We start from the raw sequence: 24,170 nt of genomic DNA on the forward strand, positions 1-24,170 counted from the left end.
CTCGGCCGCCTCCTTCTGCCGTTGGCTCCGGCCGCGTGGGACCGCCCGAGCGGGGCGGCGGCGGGCTCGTTGGTGGCCGGCTCGCGCGCGCGGCCTGCTGCGCGCGGCGGATCCTGCCGCTCGCGTAGCGCGGCGCCCGGGCTCCCTGAGGTGAGGCCCGGCCGGCTCGGGCGAGGGGGGGGTGGGGTGGGGAAGCGCCGCTTCTCCTCGCCGCCGCCGCCATGAGCGTGGAGGCGTACGGCCCCAGCTCGCAGACCCTCACCTTCCTGGACACCGAGGAGGCCGAGTTGCTCGGAGCCGACACTCAGGGCTCCGAGTTCGAGTTCACCGACTTCACTCTTCCCAGCCAGACCCAAACCCCGCCCGGGCCCGGGCAGGCGGGGCCGGGACAGGGCCAAGGCCCCCCCGGAGCGGGGCAGGGACCGCCAGGACCGATCGAAGCACAGGTGAGTCCGCGGCCGGAGGCGGGCTGTGTGTTGGGGGGGAGGGGGTCAGGGCGTCTCCGCCGCCGGGGTGGGGGGGGGTCCGGAAGGGGCGGGCGGGCCCGGCCGTGAGGCCGCCGAGGGGAAGCCCTGGGCGGGCTGCGGGGTTGGGCGTTCTGCCCCCGGCAGCGCCGGACGGGGAAGTGGAAACCGCGTGTGGCTGCTCGCCTGCCCTGTGGAGAGGAGGCTGCCGGCTCCGGAGCGGGGCCGCCCGCTGCCGGCACACCGTGGCCCGGCGCAGGCCGGCGGCCCCTCGCCGGCAGCGGGGGACGGGCCTGGCAGCCGGGCGCCTTGCTTCTGCCCTGGAAGCACAGGGAGAGCGCGCTGAGGGTCAGACTTGCAGCTGGTTGTCTGCTGGTAAAGCCGGCGGGCTCCGGAGTTGTATCGTGACAGTTGTGTTGCTTTTCGGTGGGATGTGGAAGTAAAAAATGAGAAATGCTTCTGGATGTTGCTTCAAGTTCTTTTTAAAGCAAATATGACTGTAGGTAGTATTAGGTTATCAAAAGTTGAGTACTGTGGCAGTTCAGCATTACTTCCTTTGATTTCTTTCTTTCTAGAACTAAAAGTAAAATATGGTTTGAAATTTTTTTTTATCCTTACTTCTTTGCCACCTCTTCTGCTGCACGGTTGCTAGGCTGGTTTGTTTGGGGTTTGTATGGGAGTGACAGTCGATGTGGCCTGAGATTTAAGCTCAGAGGTCTGGCTCCTCATAACTTAAAAACAGGTGATTTTTTTTTTTAACATAGTCTGTTGGTGGCTGGTACATAGATGTCAATTAAATTGTATTTATTGAACAATTTACGAAAGCAAAAGAAAAGAGGGAACTAGGGTTACGTGCTCACAGTAAAGAAGTGTTGCAGGTAAAGATACTGCCTGTTGCTGTGCTATGTCTTGACTGCATCTGTAGTAAAAAAGAAAAAAACCCTGAAGAACTCTTCCATGTTTTTTAAGAGGTCAAACTTTACTCATGTAGTCCCATTACTAACAATTAAATGTTTGTAAATCATCCACGTTTTAAAGGGTGAGTTTAAGGAGGAGTTGAAATGCTTTAGGTAAGTTTTTAATCCTGAACCAAACATAGTTTGAGTGGGCTTAATTTTTCCTTTTACTTGCAAAACCTGATTTGTCAGGCTCTCTAAATGATAGAGCTGTGGAAACAGAAGTAACCAAACTGAAAATAGGCCGGCATGTCTAGGCACTGAGAATCTACAGGTGTGCAGTGCAAGACTGAAGGTGGTATTATCCTGTCCCAGCTGTATTGGGTTTATCCCAGGACAAATTGAATGACTTTCTTGTGCTTGAAAGTGCTCAGCGTACAGCCTGGGTGTAGGTTAGTGTGTTTATATGACAGAATTAGAGACGTGACCCCATGGGCTGTTTGTTTATTTTCTGTTTATTGACAGCTTTTTGAATTTTGGGTTTGGTAGACTTTATCCCGTTTGAGCATTGAGATAGCAGAACTATTAAGTAGTAAGGTTGTGTCTGTGTACAGTCAGGCTAGACACTAATTGATTAAAAAGACACTTTTAATAAAATCTTAGTTTTTAAAGCTTTAATGGGTTGTGATCATTCCAGAACTCACAGTAGAGAATATGTGGCCAGAAGAAGAAGAAAAACCACCCCAAAATAAGCCTCATAAGCTAAAAGACCAGACGAGAGGATTAATTTGTCTTTTTTTTGTCTAAACATGTTTGAAAAGCCTTTGAAGTAAAAAGAAAAAAAAACTATCTGGAGAGCACATTCAGGTACTAGTATGTCTGTAGCCATCCATCCTGGCAAGAAGGAAGGGGATTTTTCTTTTTGTTTTTAAACTGAATGCACTTATGATGTTTCTGCAAACTCTTGTGGTCATCATTTTGCTCATTTTGACTCTAGAAATGTAGGCTTTTGGGAGGGTGGGGAGAGGGAATGGACCTATTGCAACAGGAACTCTCAGAAGCGTAGTAAGTATAGTGTGCTCCTGAGCTGAAGTACAGCAAACTGCAGATCCCTGGATCTGTTTAGACTTGTACGTTTCAATGGTCTCAGGAGTGATAAGATCAGAAATTAATAAAGATTCTGGGGAAAATTTTGCTGCCTTCAACAAATAATTTAAACTTAAGTCTTTTGGCAGGGGACATACTAAATAGTAACTTCTAAGGCCCAAAAACTGATCACATACATTTTGCTTAATTAAATGTTGTCACTGTGATTACAATTAAGGCTCCTTGAACAAATAATTTTTATTTGGAGCTGACAAATGTTGGAGGTATATACATTTACTCCACTTCATATTCTGATATATTTTTAGTGCCCTGGTGTTTAAAAAGGTTAGTTGGGCAGTACAGAGCACCTAATTTCTTAAGAAAATGTGATTGATTTAGCCACTTTATAAGAGCTTCCTTTCCCAATGTATATTTAACTAATAGTTTAAGAGGATGTTGTTACAATTGATTAGTGTCCAATTGACAAAAGATAGCGAGAGGTTAGTAGCGCAGAAGCAGTGTCTACTGTTTTCTTGTCAGAAAACTATATTTCTCTTGTTTATGTTCCATTAATAATTAAAATCAAATGTAGGACTAGATTTTTTCTAAATATTTTAAGATAAATTCTGATTTCTGCCTTATTTCTTCACTCTTCCAGGCAAGGACTTAGTTATGATGCTAGGAAGCAGTCACATGCTCGAGTCTGTGATGGACAAGGCACATGGTGTTAATGTGTTAGCCAAGCTGTTTGAGTGAGTGGTTGAAGGAGGCCGGGTCAGCTATTAGATTTTTTTGGTCTAGACTATGGGAGCTGGATTTAATTTCCAGTTCTACCAAAGACTTTTTGTCTTAGCAAAATTACTTACTCCTTGTTGCTCCCCATCTGGAAATACAGTTTACTCCACGCTGCTTTGGAGGTGGTGTGGCAGTGACTGTTCTTAGTGATGTCCCTTCCTTATTTTGAAAGGGAGAACAAATAAGCATAAGAGATTATAATAAGGTACAGTAAATAGTCTATAGCTTTAATGTAAAGAATCTACAAACAACAGAGTTGGGTTATCCATATAAGTCCAAAAGTGTGTATTTTTTCTAAAGCGTGAGGGGAAAATTACCTCAATGGGGACAGTGTGACTGGGTGTCCTGCAGTTACTGTGCAGGGTTGAAGTGCATTGCCATGACTGATTGGACTGCAGCCTTGTAATGAGAGTGCTCTTCTAGCAAAATACCTACTTAACTGCAATTATTTTTCTTGTTACAGCTTGAAATGCACCACTTTAAAGTAGAACTACATTAAGTGGGTATAGCTACATTCACCTGTGGATCAGCTGCTGATGTGGGTGGGGTATTGTTAGCCAGAAGCACCGTGAGAAATGGAGGTGGTAATATTCTGTTACCACTGATTTGGGGACTCACTCACATGGTCAGTAGAAGCCACTACATATTACACTAAATTACGTTGTCTGGTTTGCTATTCTGTAACTCGGTTCCCTGGACCTTTACTGTTGTCTCTCGACCAGTATTTTAGAGGCCAAAAAAGGAGCGAGGGAGGGACTAGTACCTTGGTGATAGTTTCGGAGCACCTCAGTGTTCAGATTGCTGTAGCTGTTAAACTTGCTGTGCCAGAAGTTTCAGTCCAGGCTTTTAAAATAGAGAAGCCCCCCCCCTCCCTTATACAACAGTTAATGGTGCCAGATTTTTAATAATATGCACAGAGGCTAACATCACAGTAGGTTTTAGAACAATAGTTGAGTCACTTCCTTGTTGTGTGCCTGCCAAGGCCGAGTACTCCCTGCTGGATTTTCATAGTAACAGGTGACATCATTCCTGCCGAACTCTCTGAAAGGGTAGGAGCTCCCTGGGGTGGAACTAACACCATCACCTGGTGCAGAAGTACAAATAGCTTGCAGTTGTTGTAGTTTCTTGGTTTTCTGCCTTCAAAAAAAAAAAAGCTTTACAATTTTATTACTGTTCAGCAATCCAGTTTTTTATGAGCACCCCCAAAAAAAGGATCAAACTTGTCAACTGATGTGTATAATAATGGGATAGACTGATAGAAATGCACATGTGAATGCTGCTATTTGTGCTTCTAAGAAATTCAGATTAACTTAAGGCTTTGGAATTCCACCTGTTCCATGATCAGTTAATAAGTTATCTTTGTATTTTGTAAAATGGCACTATCTATTTCAAATGGATATTTATCTTGAAACATCTGTGGAGATGCTATTTAAAATGGATATTTATCTTCAAACATTTGTGGAGATGGTATTACACAGTGAGCTGATCGCATTTGGGTTCATCGTACTAATGGGTGGTTGCATGCTGCCGCAGTTTCTTTTGGTTTTTTCCTTTTTCCCTCTCCTTCTTTTGCACATTCTGTGCTGCTGACGGTTCCTCTTGGCTGATTCTTTCTATTAAAAGCCAGTACTTGGAGGTAACCTCAATAAAATCATACCATTTAGATTGTGTTTTGCAAACGCACCTCATTTCATTTGAAGATAATGAAACAAAGCTTGTGTCACTGAGTCCAGTTCCTTACTGCTGAGGGTAAATGTGAAGTGGCTTACACTTTCTTTTAACTCTTGCAATTGGCTGTTAAATTTTAATTCAATACTGAAACTAGCTGGTGAGGAATCTAAATAAGACTTTCAGAGAAGTAAGCTTGTTTTGATTTGCTTATGAGTTACAGCTTTAAAATGCTACAGCAACTATTTTTATCAAATTTCTTCTAATAAATATTTAGCATTCTTCTCACTGTAGACAGCTTTCTTACCTCTTGTCAGAGAATTAAGTTACAGATACCAGATAAATTGCATTAAATGTCTAAGTGCAAAAGAGTTATTAAAATGCTGTACTGATAGACAAAGGCCTTGAGTGATTCTCGTGCTCCCGTTTATTAGTTAGTTCAAATTTTCAGAAATAAATCTCATCTTGTCTAACCCAATACCTTTAAAAACCTTGGGGGGTTTTAATACATCTGATGATTTTGCTGTGATAGGGAAACTACCTTACAGCACTCGCCTCAAATGTTTTGTTAATATCGTGCTAATCGTTGCAGCCACTGTGGTGGTCCCTTTCCCACCTTTTTCCACACAAAACTAATGTGGATTCTGGTATGCTTATCTCTTCTCGGGTTTTAGGGAGATCTTGGCTAAACAAGTCAAAGAATCAAGTGATTGGGTGAACAAAGTTTTGGGGGATCTAGCCATCTTGGGGGTTCTTGACAGCATGGGGTTCAGGTGCTGACGCTCCCCATGGCTGTTGTTTTGTAGAGATGCAGCAGTGGAATTAAACCGGAACACCTCTGAGGGGCAAGGGCTGCTCTAGCCATGCTGAAATCTGATTTGCGACATTCGTGCTTCTTGATGCTCCTTCCTGGTGGTAACCGCACTGTACTCAGTATTGCCAAAAAGGAGTTATTTTTAACATGAGAAAGACTTGGTGTGTAAGTTGCTGACACAGCACCAAATGTTGCAGAACTTTATGGTTTGGGCAGTTAGTGCATCGGCAGTGGAAAGAGAGCACACCTGTGTGCTGTGTTAGCACACTTGCTCTCTGAAGTGTGTTGCTCTGAAAACTTGAGCTGCTTTACTAGTTTTGATGGACTTTTGCAGTTTTCTTGGATAATTTAAGGCCTCATTTTTTTAAAGGTTGTTATATCGTAGCTAAAACAAATTTAAAGGAACACAATAGTGACTGTCATACCTGATGTATTTTGCTAGTATGTTTGTTTGATTCAGTATGTAATATGGTTAGTGCATCTTGAACAAGTGGTGCTGCCTGGAGAGTTAGCCGCTCCACTGAAAACCACTTTCTTTTATTTCTTGCACTATTTCAATTTTTTTTTAATTAGGCTTGTATGAGGTTTCTTGATTACCTGCTCTCTATTGTCCAAGTGTCGTGAAGTCGTTTTTCTGGTATCTTGGGCAGGGGGGGAAACACTGATTGTGGTGGATAGAGAACAGCAGAAATAGGTGGGGAAAGTCCTATATGATAAAGATCCCGTTTTCAGGTAGATTCCTGGAGTAAAACGAAGGATGAAAAAACAATGTTTGATACTGCTGGAATTGTTTAAATGGAATTTTGTGTGTTGTGTAAGACTGTATGGAAAAATGTAATCTGCAGAAAAGCGATCTCCTTTTGTTAACTTTTTTCTACTCATCAGTTGGAATTTAAATAATCCTGTAAAATAGGAGCTAATGAAGCAAGTCTTGATTGTATAACTGGTATGTGTGTTAGCTCTTACTAGCATTTTTCTTTCCTTTTGAGATTCTCTAAATACAAGTTTTTGCTTTGAGGAGTAGGGATTACTGTCCTTGGCTTCATGTTTTGGAGTCTATTTTGATCGTGTAGCTTACTACTGAGCTTGTATTTCAGGTTAATGGACCTGATGGCATTCTGCAGAATGGAGCTGTGGATGATAACGTGGCTAAAACCAGCCAGCTTCTGGCAGAATTGAATTTTGAAGAAGATGAAGAAGATACCTATTACACAAAGGATCTTCCTGTGCATGCTTGCAGGTAAGACCTAATCTTGGCCGCAGGCTTATTTCCAGAGAGCAGGAGCACTTTGTGTGAGTGAAAGGTGTATGCTTAGAGGATTTCTGGAATTTGAGAGCAAATTTCTTGGAGACAGCCATGTACTGGTAGGAAAGTGGTGCCCTCTGGTGAGCTCTTGTGTACAATTACGGCTGCCTCGTCCAGTTAGTCTTTGACCTTCCTTGAGGAATAGAAGGCTGAGCGATGGTAATGGTGGGAAGTGTTAAAATACTTGTGACTCAGAACAGAAGTTTAGCTTGTGTTTGATACTTTTACCAATGCTCGTGTTCCCTAATTTTCACTTCCTCTTATTTTGGACACTACTAGGTAGTTTAAATCTTGTATTTGGATTTTCCTATAAGCAAGTACCCAATCACTTCCTGTTTTTTCGTTTTTAATTCCAGTTACTGTGGTATCCATGACCCTGCTTGTGTGGTTTACTGTAACACCAGCAAAAAGTGGTTCTGTAATGGGCGTGGAAATACATCTGGCAGGTAAATTGTCATTGTTCTTTCCATCATTTGACCATCTTGTCTTAAAGTGTGCTTGTTTTGAAGTGGTATGATGGCTGTGACTTACATTTTGGTGATAATCAAAGTCTAGTGACTTAAATGTGAGCCTCCAGCCTCCTCTTTAGCTTTTCTGCTGTTACCAACTTAGACCTCGATCTCAGCAAAACTTGAATCACTTCTGTGACGTGAGCTTGCTGCTTCTTCCCCCATCCTGTGTTCCTGCAATGCACAGTAGAACTGATGCTCTTGACCTATGGAGCTTCAGGAGGCTTCTTTCAATTACCAGTAACATAAAAAGAATTTTTTACACGTTTCCTCTTCTTTCACACTCACCTACCTTAAAGCATCCATGCACTTAGAAACCATTGAAACTGTGTTAGCAGTATCTTTGCTTGGATGAAAAGAGCAAGATCTTACCCATGTCTGCCACCATGTAAATAGATTTTGTTTGTGTCTCTTAATAACTGAGCTGATATATTAAGTTAAGACTAAATCTGATTTTTCTGTTGACTTCATATAAATATATGTCCTCTCTGGTTTCAGCCACATTGTTAATCATCTTGTGAGAGCGAAGTGCAAAGAGGTGACTCTCCATAAAGACGGACCTCTAGGAGAGACTGTCTTGGAATGTTATAACTGTGGATGTCGTAATGTGTTTCTCCTTGGCTTTATTCCAGCTAAGGCAGACTCTGTGGTTGTTTTGCTGTGCAGGTGAGAGAATGCCTTTGTTGGCATGTTTGTGTCAAGTCTATTGCATAACCTTATTTCTAAAGGGCAACGCTTGCTTTCTTTTTGTACCAAAATATATTTTATACTCTGATTTGCTACCATTTTTCCTTTAAATGATCGCATAGACTTTGTGAATTATATACAAGTAGATAATGGAATAAAGAAGCATTCTGTTATGCTGGGCAAATGTCTTTGGTCTATAGAAAGGTATTTCTCCCAAATGAAGCAGTACTTAATTGGAAGAAAGGTGTTTTTCCCCTTTGTTAAACTGTGATTTTCAGATTTGGAAGAGTAACAGACCAGTTCAGGAAGTTACTCTGGAGCCCTACTGGAGTAGTGACTCTATTACACAGTATGTTTTTTTTTCTGTCAGCTCGTAGAATCATTTGAAGATGACAGCAAATCGGAAATTGTTCTCTGATAGGTTCTATCAGAAATCATTATTTTATAATGGTATGTATTTTTATTAAATGCTGTCATTTACCGTGTATTTGACAGTAGAAGGTGTGTTTCTACAGAATGCGTCCCATTTGTTTAAACAGATGGGAAGTAATCCTGAGTGTTTTCTGATATGTGTGTGCATAATCTTAATGGACTGTAACCACTTTCGAAGGTGTGTCATATTTAATATTTTAGGTGCTGAAAGTTTCAGTTCTAGAAACCCCCAAGAAATACTGCTTATGATACAGAGCCTTCCCAGTGTTGAAACAGCAAATACAGGAACTAAAAAATTAATTGGGCCAGCAGGCTAGGGTTGTTTTGTTTTTTTCCTTTTAAGTGAGATACTTGAGTTGTTTTAAGAGCATGATAAACTTATTTTTACACTTCACACAGGCTTTTTCTTACACTTGTCTAATTTAATAATTTTTTTCAATATTTTGGTTGTGCAGGCAGCCATGTGCCAGTCAGAGCAGTTTAAAGGATATTAATTGGGACAGTTCACAGTGGCAGCCTCTTATCCAAGATCGCTGTTTCCTTTCATGGCTGGTAAAGATTCCATCTGAACAGGAACAGTTGAGAGCACGGCAGATTACAGCTCAACAGATTAACAAACTGGAAGAACTTTGGAAGGTATGTGCTGCTTTTCAAACACTGGTTATATTTTACCATGTGCTAATTTTGTTTTTTTATGAAGGAGGGACAAGACTGTTTTAGCATCTGTATGAGACAGGGAACATATTTACATCACATGAGGTTTAAGTCTTTTAGGTTTGACAAGCAATGCAACTGGGAATTGATCAAAGGATTCAGGAGATCATTTATCAAAGTAGGAGAGTTTCACCCTTAGCTGCTTCAGCTCTGTTCAAGTTGCACTGTCAGGCAACCTGAAAAAAACAACTTTCCTTCCCCATATCAAGTCTTTCACTTGTTTCTGCTTTACATGATGACTAGCTGAGTAGGGAACTGTTAGTCCATGCTTGGTATTCAGTTACTGCTTTTTGAGAGGTTTTTCTGTACATCCTTTAACGGATAACAAACCTGACTGGATGTGAGTGAGCGTGACATAATGTCTTGGTGTAGTTTTAACAGGTTGTTATACCTTGATATAGCTTCTTGTAGTGGTAAAACACGGTATTATCAGTTCTGTTGCACAGTGAGAGCTTGTCACTTGTTTGTACTTAAAACTCTGAAACATAACATTTGTGCTTTAAATTCTAGGAAAATCCATCTGCAACCCTTGAGGACTTAGAAAAGCCTGGTGTTGATGAAGAACCACAGCATGTCCTGCTTAGATATGAAGATGCTTATCAATACCAAAATATATTTGGTCCTCTAGTCAAGCTTGAGGCAGACTATGACAAGAAACTCAAGGAGTCTCAGGTAATATGCTTGAAATACGTCTGACAGGACTTCTGACCAGCTCTCTGGTATCAAACACGTGGTCACTGTTAACAACATAGGAGGGCTCAAGTGAAATGTCTTTATTACGGTACTATTACATCACAGTAATTACAGTAGTAATAGTGATCTATGATAACAGGGAGAGGAAAGAAAAATCCTCAAACTGAGGTTTTAAAAAAACTTGACACACTTGGGAGCTTCCCTCTTCTGTGTTCAAAGTTTATCTTTCCAAGTACCGTGTTCTGTCATAGAACTGTGCAACTTGGCCACCTTCTTTTACATTATCCTCATAACCTGCAGTTACCTTCGTCAGTCAGAGTTTGCAGCTAAACTTGAATTAAATGAGGTCATGCAAGAACTTAGTGAATGTTTTGAAGGTGGGGGAGAGAATAATGCAGATGGTGATTACGACTTTGTTTCTCATTAAGTAACTCTTTTGTAGAACAGAATTATCTTCTGCAGATGGTGTGAACTCAAGTCCGTAAGAGTAAATAGAGATATTTGTCTATACTGTGACATTGGAACAGCAAGTTTTGTATTTCTCCACTATTTTGAAGTGTAGGACAGTGAGGACTGTGGTAGTTGGCAAACAGCTCTTTAAGAACATAATAGATGCCTTTTCTTTACCATTAGACCCAAGATAACATCACGGTCAGATGGGACCTGGGCTTGAACAAGAAAAGAATTGCTTATTTCACTTTGCCAAAGACTGATTCAGGTAATGACAGCTTGATTGTGTTTTGTCTGGGCTTTTTTTATGCCTGGTGAATAAGATCAGTGTTTAAAGAACTGTGATGATCTGGCCTGGGATATAAGATAGTACTGTAAGTTTTTTGTGTTGGAGGATGGTTGTTCATTGGTGAATATTCTGAGAGTGTTTTGTCCTTCCTTTGTAGATATGCGTCTTATGCAAGGAGATGAGATCTGCTTGAGGTATAAAGGAGACCTGGCCCCTTTATGGAAAGGAATTGGTCATGTTATCAAAGTTCCTGATAGTATCCTTTACTTTAGTAAGCCTTCAGGAAGGCTTAATTGAGGGTTGAAATCTCTGTAAGAAATCAGTAAATGTGTATAAAAGTAATTCTGAGATCACTTTAATTTGTTGTGGGGATCTGCTAAAAAAAAAAATTTGGGAAAAATAAAATTCAAATTTTTGCTATAGATTACTACTTAACGAGGTTCTACAGATTATGGTGATGAGATAGCCATTGAGCTGAGGAGCAGCGTTGGAGCGCCTGTGGAAGTTACTCATAACTTCCAAGTGGATTTTGTATGGAAGTCTACTTCATTTGACAGGTATTGAGAAAGCATTTCAAAATGGGTGCAGTGAGTGCAGTTTACTGTAAAGTTCCTTTACCTTCAGTGGGAATTTTTGAACAAGAAAAGTTGTATTGTTTCATGACACTAGCAGTCAGAAATCTGAGTGCGCCCAATGTATGAAGTCTATGATATCTGGTTCATAGAGCAAAGGCCTAACTGTTACTAGAAATGGAATTAATCTGAATGCCATCAAACTGTCAATTTTTCTCACTTTGAAGGCATGCTTAAGTCTTGTTGCAAATATGTCAAGGGGGGAAATTGACCTTATGTTTAGTAATACTTGGAATGTAAGAAGAAAAAGGTTTGTAGTTCAGCTTCCTGAACGCTGCTGCATCATGAACTGCTCTCTGACTTCAGTTGGCATTCCTAAACTTTGAATCGCTTTAGCTGAAATTTCAAGGCATTTGAATTGGCTGTGGGGTCAATAGGCTTCAGACATCCTTACTGCATTTTGTAAGATAGGAATTTGTTTATTATCCTGAAAGAGAATACACAGAGTACAAATTTTCTTCAAATCTTGCACCTAAAATTACTATTGCAGATTCTGTCAAAGGCTGGTGTTTCTCTACAGATTTTTCTGGTTATAATACTTTGTAGTATTCACAAGGGGAAAAACAAGGTCTGTGTTCTCGGAGTCTAATTTTTGTCTCTTAATTCTGTTAGTGTTCTACATTGTTCTCTTTTTCCCAAGGTGTATTTTAATTTGTGCCTGATGTCTGATTAACCTTTGTGTAGGACACTTGTGGGTAGCTGTATTTGAGATCATACTGATAATTTTTTTCTGTCCTTCCCTCATTTCAGAATGCAAAGTGCTTTAAAAACATTCGCTGTGGATGAGACTTCAGTGTCTGGGTACATCTATCACAAACTGTTAGGTCATGAGGTAGAAGATGTAATTATTAAATGCCAGTTGCCAAAGCGCTTTACAGCACAAGGACTTCCTGATCTCAACCATTCTCAGGTAACCTCATCTCCTTTTTACTACACACAAAGAATATGATTACACACAAAGAATATGATAAAAGGATTTATGAATAGAGGTTGAACAACTTTGTAACTTCCTACGCATTGAATGCTAAATAGCAATAAAAAAAAAAATTTATAGGTTTATGCTGTGAAGACTGTCCTGCAGCGTCCTCTGAGCCTTATTCAGGGTCCCCCTGGTACCGGAAAAACCGTGACATCAGCCACAATCGTCTATCATCTGGCTAGACAGGGCAATGGGTAAGAACTATTCTCTGTAAGTCTTTATGTATGAAGTTACTTTATTAATTGTCAAAGAATCACCTTGATTTTAAAAATGAACATAATTCGTATCATTGAACTAAAAAGGTTTTCTAGAAGTATATTTTTCTGGGAAGACTTGTGCTTATTGCAGAAAATATTCTTCCCCAGCATATTTTTAGGGGACGTGTGTCGTAACACATGATTTTATTACAAGTCTAGTGGAAAAAAGTTTACAGCTCTTTGAGACTTACTTTTTGCTTAATTTTTTTCAAGGCCTGTGTTAGTCTGTGCTCCAAGTAATATAGCCGTAGATCAGTTGACTGAGAAGATCCATCAAACTGGGCTGAAAGTGGTTCGTCTGTGTGCTAAAAGTCGTGAGGCAATTGACTCTCCTGTATCCTTCTTGGCATTGCATAACCAGATCAGAAACATGGATAGGTAAGAAATGGTCGAGGGGTGCAGGGGAGCAAAAAAACCCACTGAAGTGTTGTGATGGACACAACCGATTAACTGTGTAACGATGACAACATGTATCTGCTCGATGTGATAACTTTTTTGGTTCTATACATGTGTCATATTTAGTTCTACAAATAAGTTCCACAATAATCCTACCAAGTTGTTAATTAGGCCATAAAGCAAAATTCCTTTTTTTTTTTTTTGCAGCATGCCAGAACTTCAGAAACTGCAGCAGCTTAAAGATGAAACTGGAGAACTGTCATCTGCTGATGAGAAACGTTACCGTGCACTGAAACGAACAGCAGAGCGTGAATTGCTTATGGTAAGGTTCCATTTGTTCTAGCAGCTTTAACTGCTTTCTGCTGCTTGGGGCTTAGTTGCAATTTGCTGGTGGAAATCGGAGTACAATTTAACTTTTGGGGGGACTCCTGGAATGGTATTGAACACTCTTCCATGTAGAAATACTGTCTATTGATGTCCTACTCGATTGATTTCAGTTGCATTTCTGTCTCAGAATGCAGATGTGATCTGTTGCACATGTGTTGGAGCTGGTGATCCAAGACTTGCAAAAATGCAGTTCCGCTCCATTCTGATTGATGAAAGCACACAGGCTACTGAGCCAGAGTGCATGGTGCCAGTTGTCCTGGGAGCAAAGCAGGTAGGAGCTATTGGATTTCATTAAAGAAAATAGTTTGTAAATGGAGGAAGTAGCATCAAGCAGTAACATTCACAGTGTGGAAACATAAGTATACAAAATCCTTTCCTTTCATGGAAGACACTTCCATAATGTAGATCTAAATTACTTTATTTTGTGTTACTCCTGTTAGTTTTTTTTCTTTCATGGCATAATCTTTGCCTAGAACATGTTGGTCCTGTTGGAAAAATCTGGAACAATCTGGAGACTGAACAAGATTTTATTCAAGAATGATCAGCTGAGTAGCTAGTCGACACTAAAGGTTTATAAGCTTTAGATGAGATCTGAGGCTTATTACAAATCAGACTGATTAGTTCCAAATACACTTTATAGTAGGATGTTGCTGTCATTTCTAGCTATTGGGCAAGTTTTGGAAAACACCAACTGAGATCAAACTTTCTTTTCCACAGCTTATTCTTGTAGGTGACCACTGCCAGCTTGGTCCTGTTGTGATGTGTAAAAAAGCTGCCAAGGCTGGCCTCTCTCAGTCTCTCTTCGAGAGGCTTGTGGTGCTGGGGATTCGTCCGATCCGCCTGCAGGTGCAGTATCGCATGCATCCTGCACTCAGTGCTTTTCCATCCAATATCTTCTATGAGGGTTCACTCCAGAATGGCGTTACTGCAGGTAAGCAAGAATAGTACTTCTGCAAATTACTTTTTTCCATTCATTAAGGATCAAAGGAAGGATTCTTTAATCTAGATACGTTTTTTTAATACATTCACTTAAAAGGAGAATTGCCACTGCACTTACAGTTTTGGGTCTTTAAGGTGCTTTGATATGAAAATGAGTGTTCTTGCTGGTAAAGCAGTGCTAACTTTTTTTTACTTACTGTTTTTTGTGCTCTTCAGCGGACCGTGTGAAAAAAGGTTTTGATTTCCAGTGGCCGCAGCCAGATAAGCCAATGTTTTTCTATGTTACACAAGGACAGGAAGAAATTGCCAGCTCAGGCACCTCTTACCTGAACAGGTAAACAAAATTCAACACTGAGATATAAACTTATGCTGGGACGAAGTATTTTTAAGTATCTCAAATGTAAGGGAGATTGTTAAATGAATCTGTTAATAATCCTGTGACATCCCTTGGAGACAGTCACAATTAATGAAGTCAAGGGAAAGTGCAGTATACAGTTCCCACTGCAAACCAAATCTCTAAGCATTTCTCTATCCTTCAGAATCTCTGCAACAAAATTCATGGTGTTCTGTATTCACCACAACTTGTGGTGCCTTGCTGTGTGTATAAAGGCATAACAGCTAAATAAAGGCTTGTGTTTTCAAAGAAGAGTTACTTTCTGTTTCTGTGAAGGTGGTATCTGTACTTCAAATGAGCCAGCCCACAGACCTCAAATGTATTGTGTGCTGGGATGCAGTACTTCAGTGCTGTTGATTCTTACGTTCTGCAGTACTCCTAAATTAATAAAATGCTGTTTCCTGTTAACAGCTATGATTGAAATTGCTTGTGTGCTTTTTTTAATAAAAGCTGCCCTCAAGAATAGTGCAGCCCGAGCTGCATTTCGGAGTTGATTTGTCCCAGGCTCCCTTTACAGTAGATGAAGAGAAAAAAGGCATCTCCAGTGGGAGCAGTTCAGATCTTAAGTGGGTTTGAATTGTTCTGTAGAGGTGTGTGTGTTCCTTCACTGGTAGCATAAGGAGCACAGGACAATTAAGTGCCTAATATGTGGGATGAATTTGGGCCAGCGAGTAAACTGACTGCAGCTGCAGCAGGAAGTGCTGATCAAGTCCCATTTCGAAGCCAAAATTCCAGTAGCTCCTGAAGCAGAGTCCTAAGTCTTAGATTTTGGCAAGGGTGCAAAAGGGATGGGAACTTAATTTTCTTTTTTCTATCCCTTTTTTCTGCACATTCCAACTTCTTTTTCAGAGAGTGAGCTTGAAACATTTTGCTCCTCTTGGTCGTGTGCATTTGTTCATGTGCCTGGAAGGGAAACCAGACCAACTTATGAAAAATATCTGCTGTGATATTTTTAATCTCAGTCTGTTTCATGAACAGCATGTGCAAGACTGCTGAATGCGGCAAGCCAGATTGTGCACAAACAAATGGCACAATAGTTGGCTGACAGGGAGATTGGCATTAAAAACATTCTATATTTAAAACTTTAAGATAAAGCAACTGAAGGATCTGTTTGCACAGCAGGCTGGAACATTTTTAATGATCTCAAAGTACACGTGTACATTTAACTCTAGTAAGAAGTTCCATTTCAGAGTGGTGGCCACCATGAATTTTGCTGTTCCAGGAAGTATTGTTGTATAGTTCTGAGAAGGTGGAGGTGTACGTTAAGGAGAAATTTCTGTGTCATTCTGAGACCTTTTTTTAGGTGTTGGCTTTTGCCTGTATTCCTGTGGCTGAGCATATTTATGCATGGCCTAAGTCAAGAGGCGATAGTGGTGAATGTTCCTGCAAAGCTTAAGCCAGATTAATCGGAGTGCTTGAGCAATACAGTGTAAAATTGATCTTGTTCTTGAAGTAGCCTTTCTGACAAAAGGCTAGCACAGCATATATATTCAAGTTTTTTAGACCCATTAACTTGCAAAAAGTTAGACCTAATGCCTTGATTCTCCTTAAATAAACAAATCTCTCTTTCTAGGACGGAAGCTGCCAATGTGGAGAAGATAACTACAAAGCTATTGAAAGCTGGTGCCAAACCAGATCAGATTGGCATTATTACTCCTTATGAAGGTCAACGATCCTATCTGGTGCAGTACATGCAATTCAGTGGTTCCTTGCATACGAAGCTCTACCAGGTACGGAGTTTTGCACAAATGGGAACACTTGGATGCAGAGAAGCTAGAAAAGTCAGATATTGTGAAACTTCACAATATTTTCATTTTTAGTCTGGCTTCCTAGGCGTCAGTCTGTGTTTATTCTTTAGTCATTTTAGAGTGCTTTAGTTGACTGTAGTTAAAATAGACGAGGGAGAAGAGTTTAGGAGGTATCAAATGCCAGTAAGTGTCAGGGGAGCAGTTGGCCAGATGAAGGAGAAAGCCCTGTTAAGGTCTCTGTTGAAAGGAAGGCTTCAGTGAGTCCATCCCCTGAGGACTCATTGAGGCACAGAAGGGAGAGGTCATTAGTGCTTCAGCTGTGGAAAAGCTTCAGTCAGCTTGTGTCTTAGATAAAAGCATCAAGCCAAGAGACATGCAGGAAACCAAGCTCCATAAATTCAGATGGTCATACGATTTATTTGCTTGGGAATATGCCCTCCCATCAGTGGAACTCCTCTACCAAACATTAAAATTTGTTGCTACAAACAAGGTGGTTATATGTTTAATACAGTCTGTTTTGAAATCTTGGTCAGTGTTTTCACTGAAGGAAAACTTGGTGGAAATACTTTTACTTCTGCCAGGAATGATCTGTCCCTCTGATTCAGGTTTCTTGGTAGCTGGGAGCAGCAGTGCTAATTTGGAGCTGTCTTACTACGAGGTTTTGGAATAGTCAGAAGTCTTTTTGGCAACTCACCTAGAAGAGGATGCTTTCCATAGTGCAAATGCCAGTTTTGGGGAAATATGAGAACCGTGAAGCAGTGAACATAAAAGTAATTTGTCCTAAACTGAGACGGTCTGTTCTCCTTTAGGGAAACTATTTAGTGACCAGTGGAATTACCAAATCATTCGTCATTACAAAAATAACATTTTTGTCAAATGATGGGAACTGCTAGTGCATGGCCAACGCATTTTGTAATGCCTCTTGGTAGCATAACTGTTTTGCACTGTGCTTCCGTGATTTACATGTTTTCCTCTGTTTCAGGAAGTGGAAATTGCAAGTGTGGATGCCTTCCAGGGACGAGAGAAGGACTTTATTATCCTTTCTTGTGTGAGGGCCAATGAACACCAAGGAATAGGGTTTCTGAATGACCCCAGGCGTCTTAATGTAGCTCTTACAAGAGCAAGGTGAAGTAAAATTGGGCAAATTTTTGTTTATTCTAGAGACCTAATTCATTCTGCTGAAGCATCAATACAGTCCAACTAACAAAAGGTCTGTGTTTTGTGGGTAGCAGGCCCATTCCCCACCCTGTTTAAGGGAGCCTTGAATGATTTCCACATTCCCTACAATTTACAAGATCAGTCTGAACCTAACCAGTGTTACCGTTTGGCGTCAGTAGTCTGTAGAAGCTGCCATGTCGCTCCCCTTTGTTTGCAGGACAGAACTCTTCCCTTCATCCCCTTCTTTATCCCTTCCAGCAACTTCTTTTTTTTTTTTTTTTACCATTTGCTTCTCTTAAAATTGATTTGATTACCGAGAAGAGTAATGTGGAGTCAACACTACGTTGGTTGGCTTCCTTGGTGTCCGCAAGGTTTAAACCAATACGGTGTGGTCGGTTGAGTACGCTGGGTTTGGCAAGCCTGTAAAAGGAAGCTTGTGATTGAGAAACTGGCTGCAGCAATCTCCTTTAGAGCTTTTTGTCATGCTACAGAAATCATCTGCTGTAAACAAAATTGCGTCAGGATGTCTTACACCTACTGCCATGGGCTTCTGTTAGGTGTCTGGATTTACTGCAAAAGAGATTGACTTCGAGGCTGTTCTGACATTAATGTCACATGGCTTTGTTTTTAGTCAAAGTTAATTTTAGTTCCTCTGTTTGTCTGCTGTTGGACAGGTATGGAGTAATTATTGTTGGGAACCCAAAAGCGCTGTCTAAACAACCACTTTGGAATCACCTGCTGAATTACTACAAGGAGCAGAAGGTTCTGGTGGAGGGACCACTGAATAACCTCCGGGAAAGCCTTATGCAGTTCAGCAAGCCCCGGAAACTTGTCAATACCATCAACCCAGTGAGTTGACCTCTCCTGTCTCTCAGATGTTTGTGGTGTGAAGCAATTGGGGAGTGATTGATCAATTATAAATGGATGGAATAAACAGTCACCCGCATAGCCTCACACACCCATAACTTCCCATTTTTGTTGCCTAGTTAATGCAGTGTGACCCAAGTAAGTTGCTGCTTCAGCTGTTTCTAAGTTGAGTGCTTATACAAAAGCCTTTTTGGTGCTTTTTTTTATTGCTCTTTATTTACTGCAAAATTTTATGAGGGGGTGACTTCTGTGGCGAGTGAAACTGGTTTGTGTAGAAATGGCAAGCTCATTAGGCATGTGTAATAGCATTGTACTTTAATCCTCAACCTGCAAGTTTTCTACTTAGTCCGTTAACATAAGTAGTCATTTGGGGGGGGAAGCTTGTCAGCAATCACAGGACAGTGATAGGAATAGGTCAAGGGAAGAACTATCATCAGAACCTCAAAATAAACTGAAAATTCATCAAGTGTTTCACAGTTTGAGATAGGCTGCCTGTAGAATCTTTTTTTTCCTTGTTGTCATGATGTAGTTGAAATGATAACTGGATGTTTTCTGTGTATTAGAACCAGTTAGCTTCCTCAGCGCTTGTAGAGTATGTGTTACCTGTGGAGTTTAACCAGATTTTTACCCAAAATAACTTAAACTGAAGTTGCAGTGCAAAGTTTTCTATGCAAAGGCTTTGTCTAACTCCTATAATGCTTCCAGGGTGCCCGTTTCATGACTACTGCCATGTATGATGCGCGTGAGGCTATTATTCCAGGATCTGTCTATGACCGGAGCAGTCAAGGTAAAGGACGCTATCAAAATTAACACCTTTATAGATTTGATTTTTTTTCCCCCAACTAGTCCTTGGGGTATGGTATCTTACAGACTTCAAACTTCTAAATGTTTGAAGAGCCACTACAGAAAAATACAGAATTTAAGAACTGAAAATGTTCATGATGTGCCTGGATTTTGCTCTCTGTATAGAAGCCCCTACAGTTGAACTTGATGTCTGCAGAGCAAGTAAAAAATGGGGGGGGGATAAGTATTTCAGGAATCTTAGATGGTGCTGTAGAAGAGTAACTGTGTAGGGATGAGCATGTGTTAGATGAGTCTCTGAAATTTTCAGGTGTGTAATAAACAGTGAGCTAGAAATATTGGTGGTTCTTGGCAGTGGTAGGCTTGTCCTTTCAATGTCTGCTTCTGATTTATCCTGCTCAAGTCCTCCCATTACTGTTAAAAGCAGGGATATGAATTGATTTTTAAATATTCAGGATGCCTGAAACCATTGTGGCTCTTCCTCCCCTCCCCAGGGCGCCCATCCAACATGTACTTCCAGACCCATGACCAGATCGGGATGATTAGTGCTGGCCCCAGCCACGTCACTGCTATGAACATTCCTATCCCGTTCAACCTTGTGATGCCACCGATGCCACCACCGGGATACTTTGGCCAGGCTAACGGACCAGCCGCAGGTATGGGGGCAGGGGGGAAATGGTACAAAACCCACATTTTAGGTTGGAAGTTAGAGAATGGGGTTTGCTACTCTTGCAGCAGTGCTGGTGAGAGTAGATAATGATGTGCTTCAGTAATGAATCCGAGTTGTATGGAGTACAAACACAACAGCACTGCAGCCTCCAGTGAGTGTCCCTTTGCCGTGTCTGTGCTGGTGGTTCTGCCTTTCGAGTACATATAAAACATTGCCTCTTGCGAGTGATCACGTCTTTATAGAAACAGTTAATTCTCATGTGTTTGCATGTGTAAGACTTCTCACTGTTGGTTGGAATAAACGCTTTTCCAGGCCGTGGGGCGCCAAAAGGAAAGACTGGTCGTGGTGGGCGCCAGAAAAATCGTTTTGGGATTCCTGGAACTAGTCAGTCAAACCTTCCAAATAGTCAAGCGAGCCAAGATGTGGTGTCCCAACCTTTCTCCCAGGGTCCACTGACTCAGGGGTATATCTCCATGAGTCAGCCATCACAGATGAGTCAGCCTGGGCTCTCCCAACCAGAATTATCACAGGTAAGCAGAATTTGATGTATAGTCTGCTCTTTTTCCTGGGTTTTATGTTGGTGACCTGTGTGCATGCACATCCTTGTTTCCTAGTACTGAGGAAAATGGAAACTAAAACCATTTTCAATGACTTGGCCGCAGCATTTCATACTCTTCCACTTGGTGGACTTTCTAAGTGTACTCACGCATAAAAGTGAAATGCTGCATGTATAGACTTCAACTTGAGCCTTAACTTTGAACTGCTTGCCTGTTCAACAGCCAGCTATTGCAAAAAACCTTTCTATTTGTGGAAATTCTGCAGCAAAGAGTAGATTAAAAAAAAAAACTGTAACCAAACAAAAAAATTCCCAACAAAACCTGGCAGCCAAGGTTAATGATACTCCCCTTTGTCAGGGAGCACTTGAGCTTGATAATGAGTTAGAGGCTTAACACACACTTTCATTTTCAGGACAGTTACCTTGGTGATGAGTTTAAATCTCAGATTGACGTGGCGCTGTCACAGGACTCTACTTACCAGGGTGAACGTGCATATCAACATGGCGGAGTGACGGGACTGTCACAGTATTAGAGTGTAAGGCACTAGAGGTTCACTCCTCTGCTTCTTACTCCCTGATTTAAGTTCATGAACACAGTGTTTGTTTTAAGAGTGACATCCCTAATGCAACTGTTCTCTTGCTTGCCTTGCTTTCAGGTTGAGGAAGAAGAGCTAAGCTTGTGTGGAGCTTAGTTCATCAGCATTTTATTCTGGGTAATAAAAAAAATAAAATAAAATGGATACCTGTTTTCCACTGCTAAAACTGAAGCACCACTGTGTGAGAGCAACAGGAGAAAGAAACCAACCAACGGAGAGGAGAGAGAGAGAGAGAGAAAGGAGCGCGCGAGAGAGCCCACTGCTAGCTCACTGAGACAAGGAGACTGACCGGAGAGGAGAGAGAGCACCGAAGGACTGGCTGGCGCCTCACTGGGAAGGCAACTCACCCTGAAATGAGTGGTCAGCTGAGTCCCTGCTCCCCCAGTCAAACAAGCTCGAGAGAAGGGCCTTAAGCAGGTTTCACTTCATTCCATACTTCTCTTTGCGAGCAGGGCATTACTTTTCAGAGCAGATGGGGAGAGGAAAACCCTCATCTCAGAGTTGTTCTCGTTTTAAAGGGGTACTATATTTTAGCAGTTACCGTTTACATTTTTAGAAGCAGAGTATCGTGAGAGAGAGAGAGTTCCTGACTAAGTGACAGCAAGCCAAGCAGAAATCCAGCGGAACGTAGCTGATGCTCAACTCTGAGATGCAGGTTTTGTTGTCCAACACTGGCTCTGAAATCCTAGTGTCACCGTGTCGCCCACATTCTGAACGGGTCTTTCGTGACAAGGTGGTTTTAAAGAGATTCTTTCAAAGGAGCACTGAATTTTTAGAAGTTTGTCTCTGAATTCTTAGTGGTGGACCTGGGAGATCCTTGTTCTGAGAAGCTTACAAAAAGTTTAAAACAAAACTAAATTAGAGCATCAACCTTGAGAACTTTCAGTGTGATTAAAAGTTGCAGCAATCAGCCTCTTCTTCCTACATTGGATAGCAGTTAGAGTGAGAGGAGCCTGCGCGCTCGAGCAGGAGGAGGGTTTCAAAGTGTTTTCTGTATGCTTTAATTGGCTACTGTCTGGACTCGACTCTGTGAAAAACAAGCCTTTCTGTAAGATGAACTTTGCGCTTGAAAGGGGATGGGTTCCTGTGCCCTTCGGCCCTGGAGGAAAAGATGCTAACAGGCCTGCTTTACTTGCTCCCTCAGATCTGGGGAAGAAGTAGTGGAAACTGGGGATTATATTGGTTTTGAAGTAAAGACTCTACAATGTTACCGAAGCAGGTTGGAAAAATGGACAAAGCAGGCAGTTGTTGGAAGGTGGCCTCTGATAGCTGGGTATAATTAGAGATAATGGGTTAGGCTTTTGTGTGGCTTCTTCGGTGATTAATGCAGATAGCTGAAAGATTCAGGTGTTGAAAACCAAACCCGGAGCCTATTTTTCAGGTAGTGGACATGGCTGTGCCATCAATGCTGGCTTGAGAAATAGCTGGAAGTCAAAACTGAAAACAGCACATAAGAGAAGCCATCCAATTTCTAAGTTGTACCCATGTCTTAAATAAGTCATATGGGAACACTGGGAGCATTTTATTTCTGTCTAAACCTTTTTAGAAACAGCGCAGAGAACTTAAAATTCCTACAGACCCATTTTTATCAGATCCCTAAATTAGACTAACCTCTACCTCCTAATTGGCGAAGAACAGTAGAGTGTGATTCACTAACCTAGGTGTTTTTAAAGTTTGAATTACGTTAGCTTTATACTCAAAGGGCTCCAAGTGTTTCTAGTCTTTTTTTTGGGGGAACTCAAAATACCTCTCATATGAATGTACTTAAAATGACGTAAAACCCACTTTTTGTAACTGGGGGGAAGCCCTTTCATTACTGTCCTTTCTGTAGATCGTTGACCCGCTTTCATAACCTGTATTTGCTGTAGTTTTTCCAGAGTGTCTCTCCCCCAGTGCAGACCTGGTGTAGCATACCCACGAACCGTGAGTAGTGTGCACATAAACATGGAACAGGTGTTCAAAATTTTTGTTCAGTCCTGCAGCGAACGTAGTTCAAGCACTGCAAAAGAAACTTTCCAGAAATGAAAACCATTCTTTTCTCATAAAAAGCCTCCAGAGTTTAGACTTCTAAAATGTGAAAGAATGGAGACACAGGCCACCTTCCTTCCTTGTAAGATGGACTGTTTTATTTATTAACATTGCCGAAGGGCTTTTTAATTTTTTTTCCTTCTGTAGGCTGCGTAGTTGCATAGACTTTTTCCGATAGGTTTAAGCTGTAACCCTCTGTGCACTGCAATTCATTGGAGTAATGTAACCCCCTCCTCTCCCCTCACCCCCTTTATTTCACTGATGGGAATGCTTGCCTCTGCTTTGTGCTGGTTTTTTCCTTTGTAGCAGTTACTCTGAGTTTTATAAATCCAGCCATCAGTGCTAGCACGGTGTTACTCTTTTTTGATTTTGTCTCAGTTTGTTTTAAACCTGTTTGTCATCAATAAAATATTAATAAACAGCTCTTGCATTCAAGGTGGCCCCTAACTTTCAGTGATAAAACCATGCAACATTCATTAAAACTTAGTCTGATTATATAAACTTCCAAGTTTATTACTTTTTTTTTAAACACAGACTAGTACAAAAGTGTGGTGTGTGCATAGCATACATGGGTAAGCAAATGAACTGTGAAAACTCTGTTAAATGCCCTACCCCCTTCCCTCCTCTGGCTCAGTGGGCCCCGTGGTGGTGGGCTGTGCCCGTGTGTGGGGTGCAGGGGGGAGCTGCAGGAGCTACGGAAGGCTGCTGCTAGAGGTGACCAGTCCAGCCTGGAAGAGCTCTTCCCTCCTGCTTCCCTTGCGCTGCAGTAAACATGAAAATGGCATTTACCTGTGTTACAGGTGATCGCTCAGCAAAGCTTGGCCTGGCTCTGGTCCTGGGATCTGAGATGGCCCTGGCTGTCCCAGGAGTAGTGGCTCAGCGTCTACTGAAATGCAGCTGCAGTGTTTAGGCCTGGTCTTGGCACCACCCTGCGTATAAGCTCATTACAGCTATGCCGG

General features: G+C 41.5%; 2 protein-coding genes across 10 annotated transcripts in view; one reads left to right on the plus strand and one right to left on the minus strand.

The window, feature by feature from the left end:
• The window catches only part of COMP (cartilage oligomeric matrix protein), a 38,130-nt gene extending 37,736 nt beyond the window's left edge, over positions 1–394 (minus strand). For 7 of the 8 annotated variants that reach the window (XM_075524090.1, XM_075524096.1, XM_075524093.1 and 4 more), the window contains exon 1: positions 263–394. The gene's annotated coding sequence lies outside the window, so the exon portion shown is untranslated. The remainder of the gene's footprint in view (positions 1–262) is intronic. The other variant, XM_075524097.1, reaches the window with a different exon arrangement.
• Positions 222–23,646, plus strand: UPF1 (UPF1 RNA helicase and ATPase). Of its 2 annotated transcripts, none has more exons than XM_075524083.1 (24): positions 222–446; positions 6,821–6,963; positions 7,386–7,475; positions 8,037–8,204; positions 9,113–9,293; positions 9,882–10,043; positions 10,698–10,782; positions 10,961–11,059; positions 11,243–11,360; positions 12,186–12,345; positions 12,490–12,608; positions 12,885–13,049; positions 13,275–13,389; positions 13,582–13,725; positions 14,172–14,385; positions 14,610–14,727; positions 16,361–16,517; positions 17,518–17,660; positions 18,368–18,542; positions 19,266–19,347; positions 19,856–20,017; positions 20,344–20,561; positions 21,001–21,123; positions 21,244–23,646. In XM_075524083.1, exons 1-23 carry the CDS (start codon positions 222–224, stop codon positions 21,118–21,120), a joined length of 3,363 nt encoding a protein of 1,120 aa, XP_075380198.1. In that variant the 3' UTR covers positions 21,121–21,123; positions 21,244–23,646. The 2 variants fall into 2 exon arrangements, with proteins under 2 accessions (XP_075380198.1, XP_075380199.1); XM_075524084.1 differs by having other exon boundaries at positions 11,252–11,360.
• Positions 23,647–24,170: the final 524 nt, after the last annotated feature.

The sequence above is a fragment of the Mycteria americana genome, chromosome 24 (assembly GCF_035582795.1).
Source record: "Mycteria americana isolate JAX WOST 10 ecotype Jacksonville Zoo and Gardens chromosome 24, USCA_MyAme_1.0, whole genome shotgun sequence".
Lineage (NCBI taxonomy): Eukaryota > Metazoa > Chordata > Aves > Ciconiiformes > Ciconiidae > Mycteria > Mycteria americana.

What these genes read in the sequence shown, in the direction of transcription:
- UPF1 (XM_075524083.1), top strand. Translation starts at nt 222, where the DNA reads ATGAGCGTGGAGGCGTACGGCCCCAGCTCGCAGACCCTCACCTTCCTG. An exon ending in CTTCCTGTGCATGCTTGCAG is followed by an intron (nt 6,964 to 7,385) that starts GTAAGACCTAAT and finishes TTTTAATTCCAG; the next exon opens with TTACTGTGGTATCCATGACC. An exon ending in CAGATCAGAAACATGGATAG is followed by an intron (nt 13,050 to 13,274) that starts GTAAGAAATGGT and finishes TTTTTTTTGCAG; the next exon opens with CATGCCAGAACTTCAGAAAC.